The sequence below is a fragment of the Bactrocera oleae genome, chromosome 3 (genome assembly GCF_042242935.1).
Source record: "Bactrocera oleae isolate idBacOlea1 chromosome 3, idBacOlea1, whole genome shotgun sequence".
Classification (NCBI taxonomy): Eukaryota; Metazoa; Arthropoda; class Insecta; order Diptera; family Tephritidae; genus Bactrocera; species Bactrocera oleae.
In genome coordinates, this window is record NC_091537.1 from 88009086 (window position 1) to 88030444 (window position 21359).

The 21359-nt window shown below is 33.2% G+C and overlaps 1 protein-coding gene across 3 annotated transcripts in view; it reads left to right on the top strand.

The window, feature by feature from the left end:
* rau (RA domain-containing protein rau) overlaps positions 1-21359 on the top strand; it is a 229774-nt gene that overhangs the window by 42108 nt on the left and 166307 nt on the right. Inside the window, exons 2-3 of one of the 3 annotated variants that reach the window (XM_070107147.1) lie at positions 14768-14907; positions 15119-15257. In XM_070107147.1, coding sequence (XP_069963248.1) covers positions 15219-15257 — 39 coding nt within the window. In that variant the 5' untranslated portion in view covers positions 14768-14907; positions 15119-15218. Of the gene's footprint in view, positions 1-14767; positions 14908-14928; positions 14995-15118; positions 15258-21359 lie in introns of those variants that run through there. The other 2 variants (XM_070107148.1, XM_036359823.2) reach the window with 2 other exon arrangements.

Genomic DNA, 21359 nt, shown 5'->3' on the forward strand with positions numbered 1-21359 from the left:
AGGGATTGTTTTCGGTTGAAATATATGCAACAACAGATAAAACATGAATGTGTTGCAAGAACTGAACGCTTCACTGGCTCAAACAACTGAGTTGTATTTACTCATGTAGGGCGCGTAGGTGGTTTGGGCGCGCACATATACTCACAGATCTATATTTTTTAGAGCTGTGTAGTAGTTGGCGGCATATTTTTTTGTTGATTTCTACCGCGTGGCAACGCTACAAAGGTGCTTCCTATCGACAAATGCACACGTACAAATTAAGGAGAAGCCTGAATAAAACGCTTCAAGCTGCAGTCAAACACATAAAGGGCCATATGGAAAATCTTATTAAATTTGTATTTTTGTCGGAATGACATATGCGCGATTCTGAGAAACAACAAATGAGTATCGCTGAGCGGTAGGCAGCCTGTGTGGCACGTTCAGAGTTGGTATGAGAGTGTTGTGGAGTTAATTAAGAATTTTTAATGTAGAAGAAAAGCTGCGTTAAATCTAAATTGCGAAGAATAATATTTCATAAAATAAAAATAAATACAATAATAAAAAAATTGCGCTATAAACCAAACTATGTCAGTGAAATTAAGTTGCTTGCTGCTCTCTTTCGCTTTCTCAAAAAAGATTCATGTTTAAAAGATTAGCGTTATCTAAAAGTTAATTGAGTGCCAGCCAAAGAAATAAAGCGACAAGTTTGCGCGCAGACGCATAACAACAATCTCGTATTTACGCGCAACAGACATCCAAAACGCCAGACGCACCATGCGCATTTAGCGTCATTTAATGCCATATAATCATATTACTTCTCCACAAATGTTGCACGTACTTGCTTACGCCACAACAACTTTTTCTTAATACTAAAATATTATTTTTTTTATTTTATTTTTTGCGCATTTGTGCTTTGCGCATGCGCGCGCCCACATTTCTACATCCGCAGCGGATGCGCGTCGGCGCGCTGCTAACTCGTTTTTCCACAACAGTTTGGGAGTTGCGTTTTGTTGCTGCTTTTTCTGCAAAGCTACTTGTGTTCTTGAACTGCAGTGCCGCATTGCCTTGATTATTTTGTCTGGTTTTTGATTGTGTTTTGTTTTTGTATTTTGGCTGCCGCAGCCTACAAAGTTGACTTCATTCGCAGCGCTGCTTGCTGTTTTTTGCTTATTTTTTTTTTCTTTTTTATTCTTTTTTTTGCTTTGGGTTGCTAAGCGTTTAAACGCATGTAACTGGGTCAGTAGCAAGGCAAAAAGGTGACAGCATCACGTTTTTTGCGATTACTTCTAGGCGCATGTGTATGTTTGTTTGTATATATATTTATGCATGTCGCATTACTCTTAATTATTCTCGGTTTATTTTCGTTAATTCATTTTTATGTTGCCTGTTGCCTGTTGCAAGTTTCACTTCATTGAGTTTTCACGGTAAAACTGTCGCAACAAATAAAAGGTGAGAATAACGTTTCTAATTCGCCTTGATTTGACGGTGTTGGCGTAATGCAACACGCTAGATATGACAGGCTTGTACGTAATTGCGGTCATCATGTCATAAGAATGACTTATGATCCATATGTTTTTTTTTGTGGCTCATAAACATGTATTTGATATTGAATGAGATAAGTGTGTTTAACTTGAGATTGGTAAATAGTTAGTGGTAGTAGTGATCTTGTAATTTAAGATATCCGAAGAAATCTCTTCAATAGTGCCAAAAAATCCACATGTCGCTTGCTTAAAAAATTGTGTTGAAGTACAAAGCTTTACTTTGAAATATTTAAATAAAAAAATAATAAAATTACCAATATTTAGAATTGTATAACTTCGCGCTTTTGGGCGACACGATTTTGTCTTATGAGAATCGTATTGCTGGTACAATTTTTAAAGATTTTTTCGTTAACTTGGAAGTAACGCCCCGAAAGTTAATTCTACAAACTAGTCAGTCGTAGTCATAGATCGTACCATAGACTATTGAACTGAGGTACCCATACAGAAAGTAATATGAAGAGTGATATCACATGATCTACGTGTTCAAAAATATAATTCTATTCCTATTCCTTGATATAATTCTGGCATCGAGAGTTCGTTCTTATAAAGTAATGGTTTTACAAGTAAACGTTTTAATGCTTTTTGCATCATAAAACCAGCTGGGATCATGGAGATTTTAGATAGCCACTCCTAATTACAATTTTGAAGAGATCCTGATAACTTTTTTTTACCAAATTTAGACAATGATCCCTAATATCTGTATGAGCTGTCAAGTTTTCTATATGGGGGCGTCTAGCGTCTAACCGAACTCTATTTACAGAGCTTGTAGTGATTTATCTTGAACAGAATAAGCCAAGAGCTTTGGATCATCTAAAATCTAATTTTAAATATGCTTTCGGTATAGATATCACGTAGATCGTACAGATGTATAATTTCAGCCATTCCAAACGAAAATTTAATTAAGTAATATTGATTTTTATTTGATTTAGAGCTTCGGAGTACATCGGTAAGTACACTGAAGTGAACTTTGTGTCTGTGAACTTTTTCACCGATGAATCAAAACTAATCTGACTAAATCTAAAGTTCAGAAAGAAATACTCGTGCAGATAACTGACAATCAAATCGTAGATGAAGAGTGTAGGTGGTCATTAGTTGCATTTGGCTTCGATAACAATATTCAATAATGTGTTGGAATCACTACTTCTCCTTTCGAGGATTCAATCTTAAACAAGAAACATTTTTTGTAAAACATTATGAAACCATCTGATCAAATTTGACTCGGACTGGTCCATTTAAAATGCGATCGATACAAATTTTTTTCCTTGATTGGTACAACTTTGTTATGTTCGAATGAACTTTGGTCTGTCAATTAGTGTGTGTTTGGCAGCTGTTGGTTTACGATGCGAAACGTTTGTCTACTTATTTTATCATAAAAAAAAAATTGTAACAATGAAATTTGTGTTTCCAATGGAATCACGTTGGAGGTCATAATATCATCGAAAGCTTGCCGCATGCGAGTCATCCATCCACCGCTCTTATTGATGAAAATCGTCGTGTTGTCACCAAATCTCAAAATGCCTAATAGATCGACTTATGTATGAAGCGTGTTAATGCTAGAGTACTACCAAAAGAGATGAAGCTTTTGCAAAAAAGTCGTCGAGTAGAGGTCGCAAGAGAGATGCTTGTGAACGTAGCTGAGGACCCAACTTTTATCAAACGCATCATTACAGGTGTTGAGACGTAGGTTTATAATTATGACGTCGAAAGTGTGCAACAACCTAGCGAATGGCAAAAATGAATCGTAACCGATAATAAATATTAGTGTTTTTTTTTGTCAGTCCGGGTCAAATTTGATTAAGTGTTACTTTGATTTCTTATTTTTTATAACTTTTTTCGATGACGTTTGGTGCTTTAACAATTCTCGAATAAGCTTCGTTCTATCTTGTATATGCATTTTCTAAAGTTTTAATTTCATTTACTTTCTTCTATTGCAATTTCTTTTCTTGCTTAATATATATTCTTATACTAGATAGCTTCGAATACCAAATTTTAGTTGCTTTTAAAAAGTACTAGGGAATCAAGTTTGTTGAAAGTTTCTGCTACAAGTTACCCGTGTGTTTATTTATAAGTGAATTTGCAACACCCACAATCTCATGCACACATACCAGAACACACACAAACAAATAAACGGTGCAACATCCACAAAGCTAAGCGACGCACATGTCTGCTGGAATTCAAGCTGCCACACGTGCTTAACATTTTAGTGCTGTGCAACTTAATATGGCCGCTGGAGGTGAATGAGATTTCGTGCGTGCAACTTTCGACAAGCGAACGCACAAACTTACATGCCATATGAACTATGTATATGGTATATTTATATGAATGTAAACTTTATATGAATGTGTTGTTGTAGTTGTTGTTGTTGCTATAAAGTCAACTCTACAATTGATACACTCATGCGCATCTTCTGTTTACAATGCAGCCAGCAACGCGTTCACATCATTCTGTATGCAGCAACATTGTCAAATCATGTCGCCAGTCAAGTCACAGCGCTGTTGCACGCAATCATTTGCTTGACAGGCGGGCTAGTTGCAATTGTGAGCTACTTTAGCGACCCTAAACACGGTATGTTAAGTTTGCAACGAAGTTTGTAACGCCCAGAAGGCAACTTCGGAGACACTATGAAGTATATACATAGTTATTGTATATATGATCAGCGTAACGAGCTGAGTCCATTTAGCCATAGTTGTCTGTCTGGATATAAGCGAACTAGTCATTCTGCTTTTCAGATATCGATCTGTAATTTTGCATAAATCCTTTTCTACTCAAGAAACTGCTAATTTGTTGGAATTGACGCTCTTGAATCATTATAAGATAAAGCTGCCCTACAAACTAGCCGATCCAAACCAAGTTCTTGTATGCAAATTGTTTTACTTTACAAGATATAGTATTCTCAAAATTTGGTATGGATTATTTTCCGACGCAATGATGCAATCTCCGGAGTAATTTTTCAGATCGGATCACTATAGCATATTGCTGCCCTACAAACTTACAGTCGAAACCAAGTCTTAGTATCGCAAACTTGTTTATTTGACAAAATATCTTAACAAAATTTTGTTTGGCTGATTGCTCAAGACAATGCTACAAAATCCGAACATATTGTTCAGATCGGACTACTATAGCATATAGCTGCCATACAAGTTGAACGAGCGAAATCAAAATAAAGTATGTTTATACGCTCTTAGACTATAAGAAATGCACCTATGTAGGGTATTAAAGCTTCGGTACAGACGAAGTTAGTATTTTTTCTTGTTTTTGTTATATTTTCGTTGCCACATGACAACTGCGTGTCACTATGCGCGCGCTTTACTATTGTTGCAACAAGTTATAAACACACACTGCAGCTGCAGATTGATGGTGTGACAATAAGATGCGATGCTATCTGTTGAACATCGTGTACTCTGTATGTGCATATGTGTGAAAATGCTACTTGATATTATAAGCATTTTTGCAATTGTGTATGTGTGTGTGTGTGTGCGTGTCTTCATTTATTCATGCGCTTATTGTTGTCTATTGTTGTCGTTTGAATTTTCTCCATCACAGTTGACAATTGAAAAGTGTCTCACTATCTGCTAGATGTGACTTATCAACTGCTACAACAACAGCAAGGCACAAATTGTCATTAAAGCATTACATGCAACACAGCAATTGTTGCCACAGACTAACATACATAACATACAAGCTTAAGCATAAAGCGCTGCCTCTTCACTCTTCATTGTATGCAAATTTACCGCTATTTAATGTGTCATCTTTTCACACTAATTCCCAGCGATTGCCACATGTACATATGTGTGTGTTGCAATAATTTTGCATGACATCTTTCATGCAACGCTTCATTTGCTCGTTCATATTTCATATGCGCTTTCATAGTTGCAAGTCTGGCTTTATTACATGTTGCATGTTGCCTCATTTGCATTTAGGCGTTTGTTAGAATGTCTCTTTCATTGCAATCACAGAGCTTTATTGTTATTTATAGCACTTTCTATATTGTTGTTGTTGCTACATTTTTATTGAGTTGTTTAGGCACACTCATTTGGCATACTAGAATTGCAAATTTTATAGCGACTGTAATTGACACCTTTCACAATCATTTGTTGTTGTGGCTGATAAGGAAATGTAAGTTAAACCTTCACATGTTATATCCATCTTCAAGCAAAAAAATCTAGTATATTGTGTTAACAATCTTTCAAAATGTATCTAATTCAAAATAACAAAGTATCGACATTCACTGTTGTAGAGCTTTAGAGACTAATCTCGAACCAAAGAACGAAAAACTCATAACGTAGCTGAGTTAACTTAATACTAAATTCATGAACCAAGTCTACTCCCGACGGAATATTTTTCGGTAGTACAACAGAAATATTATGTACCATATATGATAGTAGAAGGTTTAGTTCAGATCACTAGCGGGTATAAACTTTGGATGCTTTCTTTTCGTAAAAAATACAACATATCTAATTACATTTGAAAGTGTGACAGATTCTAATATATTCTACACTATATTAACTATTGCTATATATAGCTTCGAAAATATTCTAATAAAAAGAATATATGTATACGTATTTATATTTTGTACGAAAGAGTAAGTGGTTGTGAATTATTAAAAAATTGATGATAAAGTGAGGACTTTATTAATCAGAATGTAGATCTGGGTGAACATTATTTTACGTCTTGCCTGCACTCGCAAAGCTGAAGAAGGCTTTAGGAAGATTTACGTGGAGAGATATGTAAAAATTGTGTGAACCAGCTTCAAATTCGATACTCTAAGAATTATGCGTTTATATTTGCACCAAAAAAATAATAAACTGTCAGAAATTTGCGATCAAAAGTAGGACCTGTTCCATCTTCCATCAGGATGTAGAGCTAGCTGAATGCTAGTTACTGTCCTCGAAGCATCTGCAATGAAGTGCAAAGTTTAAGCGACGTTGCCTACCTTTAGGAGCAATGTTAAACTGTAATTGATATTATGTATTGTACTGGGTAATAAATAAATAGTGGAGCTTTTTCGTTGGAACTCTATTAAATATATGTATATATGAACGATCTGCATGACGAGCTGAGTCGATTTAGCCATGTCCGTCTGTTTATATATTCCTTAGTTTTTGAGATATCAATTTGAAATTTTGCGCACATACTTTTCCTTCTAAGAAACTGCTCTTTTGTTGAAACCGTGGATATCGCACCACTTTGGCATATAGCTGCCATACAACCTGACCGACCTACATTAAGATTAAGTTCTTTTTATACCCTTTTAGGCTATAAAAAATGACACTTTTAATGGTATTATATCTGTAGTGCAGCCGCAGTTAACATTTTTTCTTGTTTCTTTAATTTTTAACGCTCGCTAAAAGTCCCATATCACTGATATTATCATTTTTTCTGCAAATTTATTTCAAAATATTAACTTTTTCCCAACAACACGCAGCTTCCGCTGATTTGCTACATCACTTCCAATAAATATATATTTATGCGCTTCTATAAAAGTAGGCAGTTCTCATCACGCGTTCCATAATTAATTGTTAACTGAGAGCATAAAAAAGACACGCGCTTAGAATTAATTTTAAAATGTCAACGCTTCCTGCTTTTATTAGTTAATTGCGAACATCCTGCGGATATTGAAGCAGCGCAAGCAATTTTTTATCGCTTCTCTCAATATATTTTAAATATATTAATATATTAATATATACAGACTTAGATAAATGTGACATTTGAAGTGGAGGATGCTGTCAAACACAACAACAACACTTTTGATGTGCGTTATATTGTTGTTGCTGTACGCGTAGGCACATTTGATTAGCACATTTATAGCATAAATTTGTAAATTTACGATAACTCGATTTAATAGCAGCTCACCCAGTGCTGCCAAGCAATAGGTAAACAAACGCTGCAGATAATAAAAAATTTGAATCAAAATTTGAGGTGAAAAGCCAGTACTTGTTGAGTTTCTTATGAAAAATCGGAAGCGCCCACATAACTTTTTTATTCATATATATTCATTCATGTATGAAATCATGTAGATCTGTTTGTATCTCCGCTGAAAGCTGGCACGCTTCGCTGTTGCAATCACAAAAATTATGTTAATATGAAAATACATGCAGCACGGCGCTGCAGCAACACAAAAGCGACCATATGGTTGCAGTATACTATATATAACAAATTGTTGCTGGCAGACGTTGGCGTTGTTGCCAACTATTAGTGTGCGCCTATGACATCATAACTTTTGTTATTAGTATAAACGCTTGGCACACTCGTTTGCCCGGCAGCCAACCACGCACAATATTTTTATTTTTATTAATTTTTCTCTCTTATATATATTTCATTTTATCTGTTTAAATGCCTTTTGGCGCGTGCGTTGGCGCAACTGCACATAAAGGCTTATTGCATTATTGTTACTGGCTTTTGTTTTTGCTATTTGAATAACAGCTGCACTTGTCATTTGCTTTTGGGTGCCTTATGTTGACCCCCGGACTTCGATGGTTGTGTAAATATTTGTGCAGCGTTTCCCAAATATGCGTTAACAAGCAATGTTTCGATTTTTTCTTCTGCTTTGCTTGCACTTCTTGTAAATACTTTTGGCGACTGCTTCGCTCCAGTATTTGTTATGTCACTTCATTTAGTGTTGCCATGCTAATTATCACAGTTGTACAAATGTTTTTGTAAACAAATATCGATAGCAGCTTGCTTGTGGCACGTGCTGCTACTTACTTATGTTAGGGTGGTACTTAAATGTCGGTATATACTAATAATAGAATAATATATATATTATAGATATATTATCCTTATTATCCTCTATTTCGATACTAGTATAGTCAAAATTATTACAAAAAAAAATTTTGTTTTTCTTACTATCCAATATGGGTGCTATTATAATATATAACATATTGTACAATATATTATTTAAGATCATAAATAAATAATACGTGGAATATCGTTCAATTTGAAGAATATTGATTTACCTTGCATAAGGTAAAAGTTTAGATCAATTCAACGTTTCCCCTAATGGCATAAAATAAGTACAAGTAATAGTACAGACTTTAGGTTTTATTAAAAAAAAAATTCTGATTCGTAACGTGGGTACTCTTCCATCTCCCCCCACTACTAATTTTTTTATGTGATATGCAACAGTAATACCTTAGAAAAAGTGAGAAAAACAAAATGAATCTTAAAATGTTCGGTTATTTTTTTTTAGGTACCACCCTAATATTTGTAAAAACCTAGTTTGTTTTTAAGCCATTTTAAACCACACTGCTTTGCACTCGTTTTTGTTTACAGTAAATATTTATTTATAAGTTTTATTCAAAATAACTATTCTTCTTGAACGCACAGAAATGTCGCTGAACAAACCTTCGTCAAAAAAATACTTTTGTAAACAATATTTAATTTATTTTTAAGCAATGCTTTCCAAGGGCATATTTGCTCTGAAATGATTTTCAAAATGCATATTAAAAAAATAAACTATGTGGCAACCCTTTCAACTTTAATTTTTATTAAAAAAGCTAAACATTTAAAAAACATTAAGGTTTATTTTCAAAAACCATGTGAGAAACCAGCAAGAAATTGGTTTCGTTGGATTCTTGGTTCAGCGCGTAAAATTATGCTACATTAAAACAAAATTCTTATAAAAAATTTGCTTATTTCGTTGGATTCTTGGTTCAGCGCACAAAATTATGCTACATTAAAATTTTTTTTATAAAAAATCTGTTTTTAATCATGTTGAGAAAAAAAGTCTTTTATTTTAAATTCGTTATTTCATTTCATCATTTATCTTCAAAAAGCAAAATAATTCCACAAAAAATGTTTAACCGTGTTTTATCTGCATACACATACATTTATTTTCAGTGTTGCCAAATTTGCATTTTTCTCTCATTTATTTATAAGCTTGAGTATTTGATTAAATTGAACGTGGACCTGAGTGAGAGCGTATATCTCAAAATAATATTTTTTATTATTACACCATTCCTCCCATATTTTTTACTATTTTAATAATTATCTTGTTTAAGACTTATTCCTACAACCGCACCTGACTTTCAGAAATTATGTTGTCTACGATTTAAATGCAGCAAATTGCATTTATTGTCCTACATACAATCCCCCACTTCCGTGGCCAATTTATTAATTTCAAAAAGCAAACACAATAAGAAACGCAACGCCCACATCACTCATACACCGCCGGTCGCTCACACCACATGCTCGCCCACATATGAGTATACACCAACACCTCCACCTACACTCTTCTATTAGCATCTTTCTGCCATAATATAATTTATAATATATACATATACTTGTACATATAAATATTGTAGGCACGCGCTAAATCGATATGCATAATTTGGCGTGGTGTTTCATTTAAGTTTTCGATTTGTCTTACTTTAAATTTGACCCGCTCTTCCTTTCCACTGCTTTAATTTGAGCTTGTGCAACCTCCGGACTATACGTGGGTGCGCTGCGTTGGTGTCGTGCATTTGAGTTGAATGCGTTTACGCCGAAGCCTAGTTAATTTCAATGCCACCTGCTCTTTTATGCTTAAAATTCACACTTTTATTAATCAATAAATTCATTGATAAGCGAAAGCAGACAACATTGCAGCGACTTATTAATGTAAAATTAACTACGGGCGTTAAGAGCAACACATGAACACATTCATAAATTATCAAGTGAAAGCTCTGATTAATTGTTACTTTTTTTGAAAATAGTTAGATTTTTAGTATTGAGCGTAGAATACAGTTAAATAAATTGTTTCGTTTTGTTAATGTGTCGAAGGCGCTAATAACTTTATGGTTTTCAAAAAACATTTCTGTAATAATAAGGTATATGTTTAACATAGTTCTAACAAAGATATTTTATCTTAGAAGAATGAAATAAATACTTATTTTATCCTAACTTCACTGGAATGAAAAAGAAAAAATTAACAAATTATCATTATATGTAGACCCAAATCAAATTATACTAGTGCAAAATGTCTAATGAAAGGAAGTTTTCTTTTTGAATGATTTACCAGAAGCATTGTTTTTACTACTTTGAACTTTTCGAGCTTTTACAAACTCAACTTAAAGTTTTGAACTACACAAGGTATTCCAAAAAAACCTAAAGGACTTTGTAGACGGAAAATTGCTGTATGTCAAATAGTTCAGCGATCTTGACTTTATCGTTCCTTCGATCATGTTAGAGCAAGGAAGTAATACCTACTGAACTTTTGTGAGACCATAAAACAAGTGAAAATTTTACTTTTGGTGAACGTATTTTACAAAAAAATGCAAATTTTGGTGACCATTTCTCGAAGTTTTTGTTCAAGATCTTAAAAATTATATCACGAAGACCCGTGTAAAATTTCTAAAGACCGTTTGAATAGTTCGCGAGAAATCTTGACAACCGACTTCAAAAGCACAGTTTCGAGAAAAGCGCGTTTAAAGTTATACCTTAGTAACTTAATACTATATATCTGACCCCGAGCGCGCTAATTTTCACAGTTGTATCTCCAAAACTGTTACTTGGTTGAACTTCAGCATTAAAGACAATATTCTAGAGATGTTCTAAAATTAAATAAGACAATAAAAAAAAATGTATTTTTTGAAGCTGTGAAACCCTTGTAAACACTTAAAGCTTTATGTTTAAAGTAAGTACACTGGTTTAAAAGCTAAAAATTTTGTTTTCCATATTTCGATAGTTAAGATATTTAAAAATATTTCACTGTAAGGATTTTTCGAAATTTTTTTAATTATATTCAAAATTATAGCCGTTTTAGTGTCATTTGAATAGACAGGTTTGAATGTACGACAACTTTTTGTGATGCGGACGTCACGATATCTCAAGTTGAAATCAGTCGATTTACTTGAAACTCGGCACGAATTTTTTTTGTTATCTATCCTTTGACCTAACTAAAAATTTACATTTTTTGAATGTAATATTTTTAAAAAATTCGAGTAAGTAAAAAAAAATTGGGAGTGGAACTTTATTTTTAATGGCTGGATTTTAAACAATTTTCCTTCTCAGACTTTTATGTTTCACACTGTAATCACATTTGTAATAATCAAGTATCCACTATCGTTTTATTTTTCAAACAAGAGTTAAAATCGTGACGACGAGGACGCGGCCTTTTCTCTTATACTACAAGGCTGCATAACTTAATGAAAATTAATAAATTTTTTTTTTTGAAGTTTGTTTTGTATACTTTTGAAATATGAATGAACAAGAAATAGGACAGTAAAAAGTTTAATTGCTGATTTTGTCAGTTGCAAAAAAATGCTGCAAATTTGGGCTTCGAGACTGGAATAATCCTTCAAGACGTTCGCTTTTCAAAAGTAATGTCGGATTTTTTATAAAACATATATATGAATGGTCAGGGTAACGAGCTGAGTCAATTTAATCAGCTCCTGTCAGACAGACTGTCTGTATTTACGCGAACTTGTCCCTCAGATTTCGAGTTATCGATCTGAAATTTTGCACTCGTCCATTTCTCACCAAGAAGCTGCTCATTTTTCGGACCACTAAAGCATATAGCTGCCATACAAACTAAACGTTCCAGATTATAGTCTTGTATGGAAAAGTTTTTTACTTAACGAAATACCTTCACGAAATTTGACATGGATTATTGTCCATGGCAACGGTACATAATCCGAAGAAATCGTGCAGATCGGATCACTATAGCACTTGGCTGCCATACAAACTGAACGATCAAAATCAAGTTCTTGTATGGAATCTTTTGTATTTATGAAGGTATTTATAGCTTCAGTGCAACCCAAGTCAACGTTTTCTTTTTCTTGTTTTTTTTTTTTATATAATAACGGTAATGCAAATACAACTGATTTGTTTTGAAAATTTCAATTTTTCAATCAAATTAAAAGTGGGTTAGACTTGAGTTATGCCGAAAAGTTGTATCATTTATTTGTTTTTTATTGCCTTGGTTTATTTTCTTAATACAATAATATTTTTTATGCTATGCACTTGTGAACTCCTCGTTCCCATTTGATTTTCACATAATTATGAAATCCATATTTTCACTTTTCATTAAGCCGCTGCGCACACTCGCACTCAGCTAGAGTCGCGATTACTTCATTGTTCGCCGCATTTTTAGTTTGCGTCGTGTGATTTTTCACAAATTTATCGCCAACTTTTGCCTGTCGCGGAAAATATCTAATTTTGCATACAAAGTAAATTGCAAAAGCGAAGAACAAAAGAGAAAAAGGAAAGCGAAAATCGTAATAAATCTTCTGACTTTAGTGCGCATTCCGTAATTGCGGCAAGATTTTCGCTTGATTACGAATCATATTTGTGTTTTATTTATCAGCTTTGTTGCAACAGCGTTGACAATAATTTTTAATGAGTTTTTAAAACTTTAAATTTATTATTGTTATTGTTTTTTTTTATAAGTATTATTCATGTGCGACTTAAAGTATAATAAACTAGGCGAATTAAGTGCAACAAAGCGCCATATCTTCACGCAAATATTCACGCTTGACGAAAATTTCATAAACTCCTTTGTGTTTGTGTATATATGTGTGTTTGTGAATTGATCAAAACCTCAGTAGTTCCGTGAGACATTTTTGTCAGCGCGCATTATTAAGATTTATGTCTGCTGTGTCAGCTTTAGTATTCATACTAAATATGTGTATAGTAAAACAACAACAAGTATGAATGTTGCTTACCAAATTTGTTTTAAACACATATGTATACTTGTTTTAATATGCCATAATATACTTACCACTTTGCGCTGTTATGTAAGTTGAAATTATTATGCCCAGCTCTGTTTGTGAGAAAATACTTGAATTAGTGTTTAATTATTTCCTTTGTTTCAACCGATTAAAAGTCGAAATTCTGTTCAACTCAGCTTAGTTATTGCGCGACTACTAAAATTATTTATCCAAACCAAATTCATTGTGAGAAACTATAAGCTTTTTTGTGTGTTACTTTTCGGTGTTTAATCGGAAATATTGTGTATATTTTTCTTGATTGTGTCACCTCCAGTCTGTGAATATATGTATATTAGGGTGGGTCCAAAACCATCCTATCGAATTAATGAATTAATATGCAGAGAAATATATCCTTACAAAGAAAAATTTTTGCACTTTTCAAAGCTTTTAATTATACGAATTTTTAAGCTGGAAAAATCCCACTGAAGAAATTCTTTAGGATATTTCATGCTCTACAAGAATTCATGATGTAAAAAATTGCATTTGTAACGGTTGAAAAATTATGATATCTTTATTGAAATCAGCTTTTTTTAGGTTTTATTTATATGGAAAACTTTAAATGCTCACCGACACATTTTAAAATTAAGCTAAAAATCCGACCTTGCTGGGAATTGTTTTTGTATATTAGTCTCGTTGTATATTTACACGCCGAATTCGGTAGGTGCGATAGTTTTTGGGTCCCCCTAGTGTATATGTATGCATACATATATAGAAGATAATACCTGCCAATGGCACTATTAACCCGATATTTGTTTTTTCTTTGTTGCTATATTTTTGTGTCCGTAAATTCGGTTCTCATTTATATTTTTACAACATGTTATATTGATTCGATTTTTAAATACTTTATTTTTGTATTGCGAGAAGAAATTCAGTATCTTGAAATTTTATATATTGATCCTGAAATTTTAACGGAGTATTTTATTGGTTGGGTTTCTACATAATTTATTTTTATGTTTATGAAAAAATAAAAATCTGGATCGTGAGATTTTCATATTTCGTTGCCGAACTTTCTATTTTTTATTTATTTTTTATATTTTTTGTTAGTTTGATATTTATGTTTAGCCGAATACATTTTTTAGGGATCTAAACCCAATTTTCGGAACAAAGTTGGATTCTGTCCCACTTAGATCTATTTGATTCATTTATAACTATATCGAAACCCTATGATCGAAAACCTATGAGTATACCTACAATAAACCAATATAATATAAGATGTGAAACAGTGAAATTACCGATCCCGATTTTCCTTTTTTTCACTTTTTGCATCGTAGTTGGTTGGTTGCATTTTTAAATAACTAATTTTTTATTTTCTGAAAATTTTCGTGATCCCGAGATTTTCAAATTCCGAAATTTCGGGATTGTGGATTTTGTATTTTTATTGGTAATTACGGCCATTATCATAAATATTAGTTTATTATTATCCCCGTACATATGTATATATATTACAGCAATATAATATAATACAATACTATGTACCTATACATAAACATATGTATGTATGTATATCTAATATTTTAGTTATCAATATAGTACTATTTGATGCGTCTTTTTTCGTTCCAGGTGTTTCTTCAGATTGAAAGTGTTTGGAAAATGTGAATGTGGTATTTTAAAAAAATTGACGAAGTGGAAAAATAAAAATATATGTATATATAAAAAAAAAAAATTAAGAACCCAGTAAATTTATAAAAAACAAAAAAAAAGTAATATAAAAAATATAAAAAAAAAATAAAAAAATAATAATAATAATATAAAATAAAAAAATTAAGTAATATGTGTTAAAAATTAATGTAAATTCCAATTTTAATTTTAATATTTTTTTAAAGTAAAAATATAAATAGTGTTTCTTTCAAATATATATTTTCTTAATTTAATAAATTTTTGGTTTAAAAAAAAATATATATTTTTTTTTAGTAAAAGGTGTTAAAAATAGTGAGCATTGTTTCCATATTGGTAAAGTGTTAAAAAAATATTTTTATTTCATAATTAAAATTAAAGTGAAAAATGTTAATATATGCCCACAAATACCCAATCAACGAACCCCGAACATCAGGTGAGTGCTTCCTTATAATATTATTTTTCATAATGTTACGATATTTAAAGAAATGTTTATATACATTTAAATACTACTACTTGTTGCTACAATACACATGAGATTACTATTTATTTTGTGTTTAACTATATAAAATTTTATTACAGCACATAAAACTCAATACAATTTTTCCTTTCATTTTTGTGTGTTTCATTTTGTCTCCTAGAACCAAATATTTTGGTGTTTATGTACTCCAAATACACCCATTTATAAATAGTTTGATTTAAAATTGTTCAGAAAGTAGGTTTTATTGAACCAGTGGTTTAGAAACTGGTTGTTAATTTATTGCCTAGGATAATTATGAATACTATGGATAATCGTTTTTGGTTCAAACTTTAGTATAATCAAAGTTTTATTTTGCTAAAATTGAAATCACAGAATTCAGTTAATATACGCAGACGAACATCCGTGAAAATCGACACGCCCAGTATATTTCAAGGCAATTAATTACCCACTAAGCCGTATATAAAATAATTCAAAATCGCCTCCGTTGGTTTGCGGCAAATAAATTCATGCAAATTTGATTCTCCTAGCCTTTTGACTACCGAATTAAAGCGTATAACTTTGACGCTACCCCCTGAAGGTCGAATTATTTTTAAAAAGAAACGAATTTAATCTTTATTGCTGTAACAAAAAAATTTTGCTTCAAACAAATATGCGTATCAATTTGGTCATTTCGCGTTTATATCATAACTTTAATGAGTACGCCATCGAAGTTGTTGTACACAAAGATCAACACAATTATTCATAATAGCAATAATATACACATTAATTCTTAATTAAACAAAATTATGCACACCTATTGAAGAAATTAATGAAAAATGCCATTGTAATTGTTTATGCGTGCTGAAAGAAGCCTCGCGCAAGCGCGTGAGGCAGAAATAAAAGTTACAACAACAACAATAAATCAAACGTAAAATCGCACCTTTAATTCAACGGGTTACAAGAACAACAAGCGTGGTTGTGTATATGAATGGCGCTAGCTTGATAGATATCCTTGTAGGAAATTTGAGTAGAGTTATTTTGCTAGACTTTTTTTTAGGAATTTGTGAAAGAATTCTTAAAGGTATGAGTTTCTATAATATAAATATTGTCTAAATGCATCGACATCACTTTCGAACCAGTTGATTGTGAACTAATTACCAACTAGTTCTTTTTAAACCAGTTGGTTAGCGCTTAGTTACCAACTAGTTTCTTTTCAATGTTTTCGGGATTATAAAATGGTTAAACTGTATAATCAGATATACATTTTAGCATTATCTTTTATATATTTTATGCGCAATATTTTTAAAAAATGTGAGGTTAGAAAGTTGTTTAAATTCCTAAAGAGGTTAAAGTATGGAAATATCACACAGCTTGGTAAAACAATTGTCATCCAACTTTTCGGGCTGCCCATCTAAGTAAACAATTTACCATTATGCTTCATTTATGGAGATATGGAGATTATTGAGACCACATGTATCTTACCAAAAAACCATTTCGTTAAAATGGTTTTAATAGCTTCGGAGCCCTATGCACAACAGGAATTTCAATCGTGGTGTTTTTAAAATTTGGTGATAAAAATAAGGTATTGCTGTATATATCCAGACCTCAGAATCTCAACTTTCACCAACTAATTTTTATTTAAAAAACCTTCTAGGTTAAAAATAAAATCGTTAAAATCGTTTTGGAGTCAAATTTTTAATGTGAATTTCACTCTTGGTGCTAATAAAAGTTGATAAAAAAAAAAGCTTTGGTTCGATATATGACCAGGTCTCAGAACCGCCACTTTTAGGGCTAGTCTGCAACTAATTTGTAACACCTTCTAGATTAAAAATAATTTAAGAAGACACTGTTTTGAAAAAAAAACACGCGTCTCGTTAGCAATCCATTTAGACAAAATTATTTAAGAATTTCGGAAGCCCAATTTTCCATGAGAACTTCACTTTTGATCGTACTATAATTGGAGACTTAAATTCCACTTCAGTTCGAACTATCTCTAGGCCTTAGATCATATTTATTTTAAAGGGTAACATTTTTCCTCAGACCTTATAGGAAGGGGTACCATTTACAATTTCATGCCCTCACTTTATTAAGCTTTGGTAAAAAATTTCTGTTGGTCGCTTTATTTAAAATCTACCTATAGAGTTTCAGCATTTGTCGTCTTAAGCTTTTCGGTAGTTTTTCCACTGCCTCATTTGTATAATTACAAAAAAAAAACAAAAAAAAATTGCAAATCTGCATTCTCTAAGCTCTTGAAATCTAAATATACCGAAATGTGTGTAGTATTAAACTACTTATAAACTTTAGCGCACGGTTTTTCTGTTCCTACAAGGTCAAATTGATAAGAAAACTGCAAAAAGGTGAGAACCATAAATTTTGACGCGCCTCAAGAAGGTCGTTTCGATTCAACTGCAGAGCGCTAGACACGCACATATGCGTGAGATTTTAAGAAACTTCACGCAGACGCAATGGGCGCTGGTATTCAAAAAATGTTTCCCCTGCTTCTCCTACCATTCTTATACCATGCTGTGGCGCATGCAACACGGTAGTATAATAATTATTGTTTTATTCCGCGCATAATTTACTTCACCCTTTATTGCTTTTGTCTTTCGAAATTCAAGCGTATGCCGAAGAAACGCCTTCGTGCTAATGACAGCGGACCACACAATCCGTCACTGAGACGAACGCGTGCGACTGGCAGCCAAGTGAAGAGGCGGGCGCATTGTCTGTCCACCTGCGAAAACGCCTTTTTAGCGTTCGCGCACGCGCAGGCGCTGTTAAAATATCTCTGAATTAATTCTATTGAGACTGCCTGCAGCCAGAAAGTGATTTTTGATTAAAATTTTATTTTTCTTTTTAAATTTTTTTTATTTTAGTTTATAATTTTTTATATATTTTAAATTTAAATATTTCATGCGTGGTGAGAAATTGCTTATTAATATTGGGCATTTTATCGCTGTGTTTTCTTAACTTTTTCTTTATTTTATACACCCACACCGTCGCCAGCTTGTGGTAGCTGTTAGTGACCAATTGATATTGACCGACTCGTATTTATTTTTCCGCTTGTTGCCACTGCCTTATTTGTTACCTTGCTCTGTTTGTGGGCAGTAAAACTTCAGATTTTATTTTATTGTTGTTGCTTGCATGGTGTATGCAACCGTGACACGATTTAGTGCAATTTTCCACGGTTCATTTTTTAAAGACTTAATTTGAAGCGGAAATTTCATTATTCGCATATTTTGTAGCAGGCATGCAAATTGGATTTTTATTAACGGATGTCAAATTTTTATATTTTTTTTTTCGGTATGATGTATGTTGGTATGTAATTTAGATAGTGGTTCTAACAGAAAGTACCAACATTGAAGTTGAATAAATTTTTTTTGCTTTTTGTAAAAAAATTACATTTCAGAATGACTTAAAAAATCGAAATTATTGTTAAAAATTTTATACATTTTTGTTTTACTGAATTATAATTTTTTTTTTAAATATACTCTTATCTCTGAAACTTTGTGTCGACTCAACCAAAAATTTTCGATGAATAACTTGCAACTAAATTTTCCGCATTTTCCACAGGAAGCGACCTCCAGGTATGTTGTGTAGCCGAATGAAATGTTTTTACTGACGTTAAATTTTTTTTTGATATGTTGGCTTTCATTAAAGCCTAAGCATTCGCTATTCGATTGGCGTCTGGTGACTGTGGGGTCCATTTTAAAGTAACAATACAGTTCTCTTCTTTCCATTGAGTACAGAGTCTGCGTCTATGTAGCGGTTCATTGTTTTCTTGCAGTATACAATCATGATTATTTTTGTCGTAAGGCATTTCAGCTGACTTCAGTAAGCCCTTCTTAAACAATTTTATCATTCTAACAGCGTTCAGGTTTCCTGTGAAACACATCAAAATCCCGAATCCATGTGCAGTGAAGCATCCATAAGCATGCACCTTTTGGGGGTGTTTAACACTCATTTGAATAAATATTTATATTATTTTGTATTTTGAGATATAATTAATCGCTTTTTAGGCAACATTTTTTTAGCTTCTCTAAGACTGTGCAGTGGTTTCTTCCCAAAAAGGAGAACGATAGCCTTGTCTTCACTTTCAGATGTCACATGTTTCCTAGCTCTTCCTGGCTTGTTATCTACGTTTTTAGTGTAGGATCGTATGAATATAGAATTGTATCGCTCAAAGGAAACACGTTTGGTTTTTATTTTGTAACTCACTGCGATCCCTTAAGCTACAAAGCTTTTGAAATTTCATTCAAACTTTATTTCAACACTTTTTTATCAAAACTTTTATTATATTTCCAACTTATTAATAACGATTTTCTAATTTTCAGCATGCAAACAGTTTCCACGTGTCGCTCCACACACCTTTCCACAACTAACAATTTTCAAAAAACCAGACCATCATTATTTTTATAATTGCATGGTTTTATTATTACCAGCGAGCAAACTGAATTTTAATGAAAAAATATTTTTTTTTTTATGTTGATTTGCTGTGAAAATAACTTAAAATTGCATGTGAAACCCAAAGCTACGCGGACAACCACAAAAACAACTAACGCAAAATAAGCAAATAAATGAATAATCGTGTGTGAGAACAATGAAAGCGCGCTGCGGAAATTTCGGTTTCAATTACAAATGCAACACGTATGTATGTGTGTGTGTGTGTGCGGACAAATAAATATTATATATTTTTTGTAGTTATTAGCTATTCATAAATAAATATGCAACTAAATATTTCGACATGTTTGAATATTTAATTTCACACTCCAGCAGCAGTTAGGCGCTGACCAATAGACCCCGCCGCTGACAAACGCTGCGTAGAGCTGCTACTTCCGTAGGTATTATATATATTATATGTATATGTGCTTGTTTATAGATTTTTGTAGTTGATTTGCATGAAAATGTAAATCTGTGTGTGACCGCCGCTGCATTTTGTACAGCTTTTGGTGCCACATGCCACCTAGCGGCTCCCGGCTGTCAGCGGCAGCACTGCAGAATATTAACTTTAATTTGTACTAGATTTTCAAATGACCCGCTTCCGGATTTACACATACTTACACATCTGCATAATATACAACAAAAACGATTTGTTGTTGTAAAAGAATCAACAACATGCATGTTGCACACCGTCAGCGAGGGCTTCACCGGCGCAGCCCTTTTTATTGCCACCAGCAGCAACTCATTAAAAATTTTGCTGCTTGCCGCCGCAGCCGTGTTCCGCTGAAAGCGCGTCTGCTTGTGCGTGCGCATGCGCAGCTGCCACTCAATTGATGCGCCAGCACTCGCTTTTGATTTGGTTTTGTTTGCGACACAGCACAGCTCCGTGCACGGCAGCACATTAATGATGCTGTTCCTACAATGCTATACATGTATGTGTGTATGTGTGTGTGTGTTTATTCCCAACTCCAGTTGATAATAAACTTCCGGCTGCCTTTGTTTTTGTCTCCACTCGCTTTAATGCTGCCTGCACTCGTTCTCCGCATTTTCCCCCACTTTTCATTTCATGTCACACGGATTCTAATGTGCTCCGTTATTGTTGTTGTTGTTGTTGCGGCCTGCATGCTTGAGTGGTAAAAGTTGTCATGCGCCATGCATGCGGTAATTTTCATTCCCCCCGAGACTGACAGGAAGTTGCGGCAGGTTGTTTAGTTAGTTAGTCGCGCTTAGTTTCTGTCTTTGTGTGTGTGTGTGTGTGTAAAATATTTGGTTGATTAAAATTTCTTCTCTTTTTTAGTCAATTAAAAATTTATTTTTAAATCTATGATTTGTTGTCGGCAGAGTTTTTGGGGTCATCTGCACCGGATTTGGTTGACAGGTGAAAATGGAAAATAATTGGTGACATATCGACTTATTATTGGTGCATGGTTGGCTTGCGCTAGCTGAAAATGCAGCAGAACTGCACCTTTTCGATGAAAATAATAGTTTTTTCATTCAAAATATTGCGTTTTCGAAGAGGGAGAGAAGTGAATGTAATGTCTGTTCCACTCCTTCGCTTAGTGCCGGTTCACATATGGAATTTTGTCCCGCAACCGTTTTTGTGGGCGAGGGGACGACGAAGAAAGACGAAGGGATTGTGTC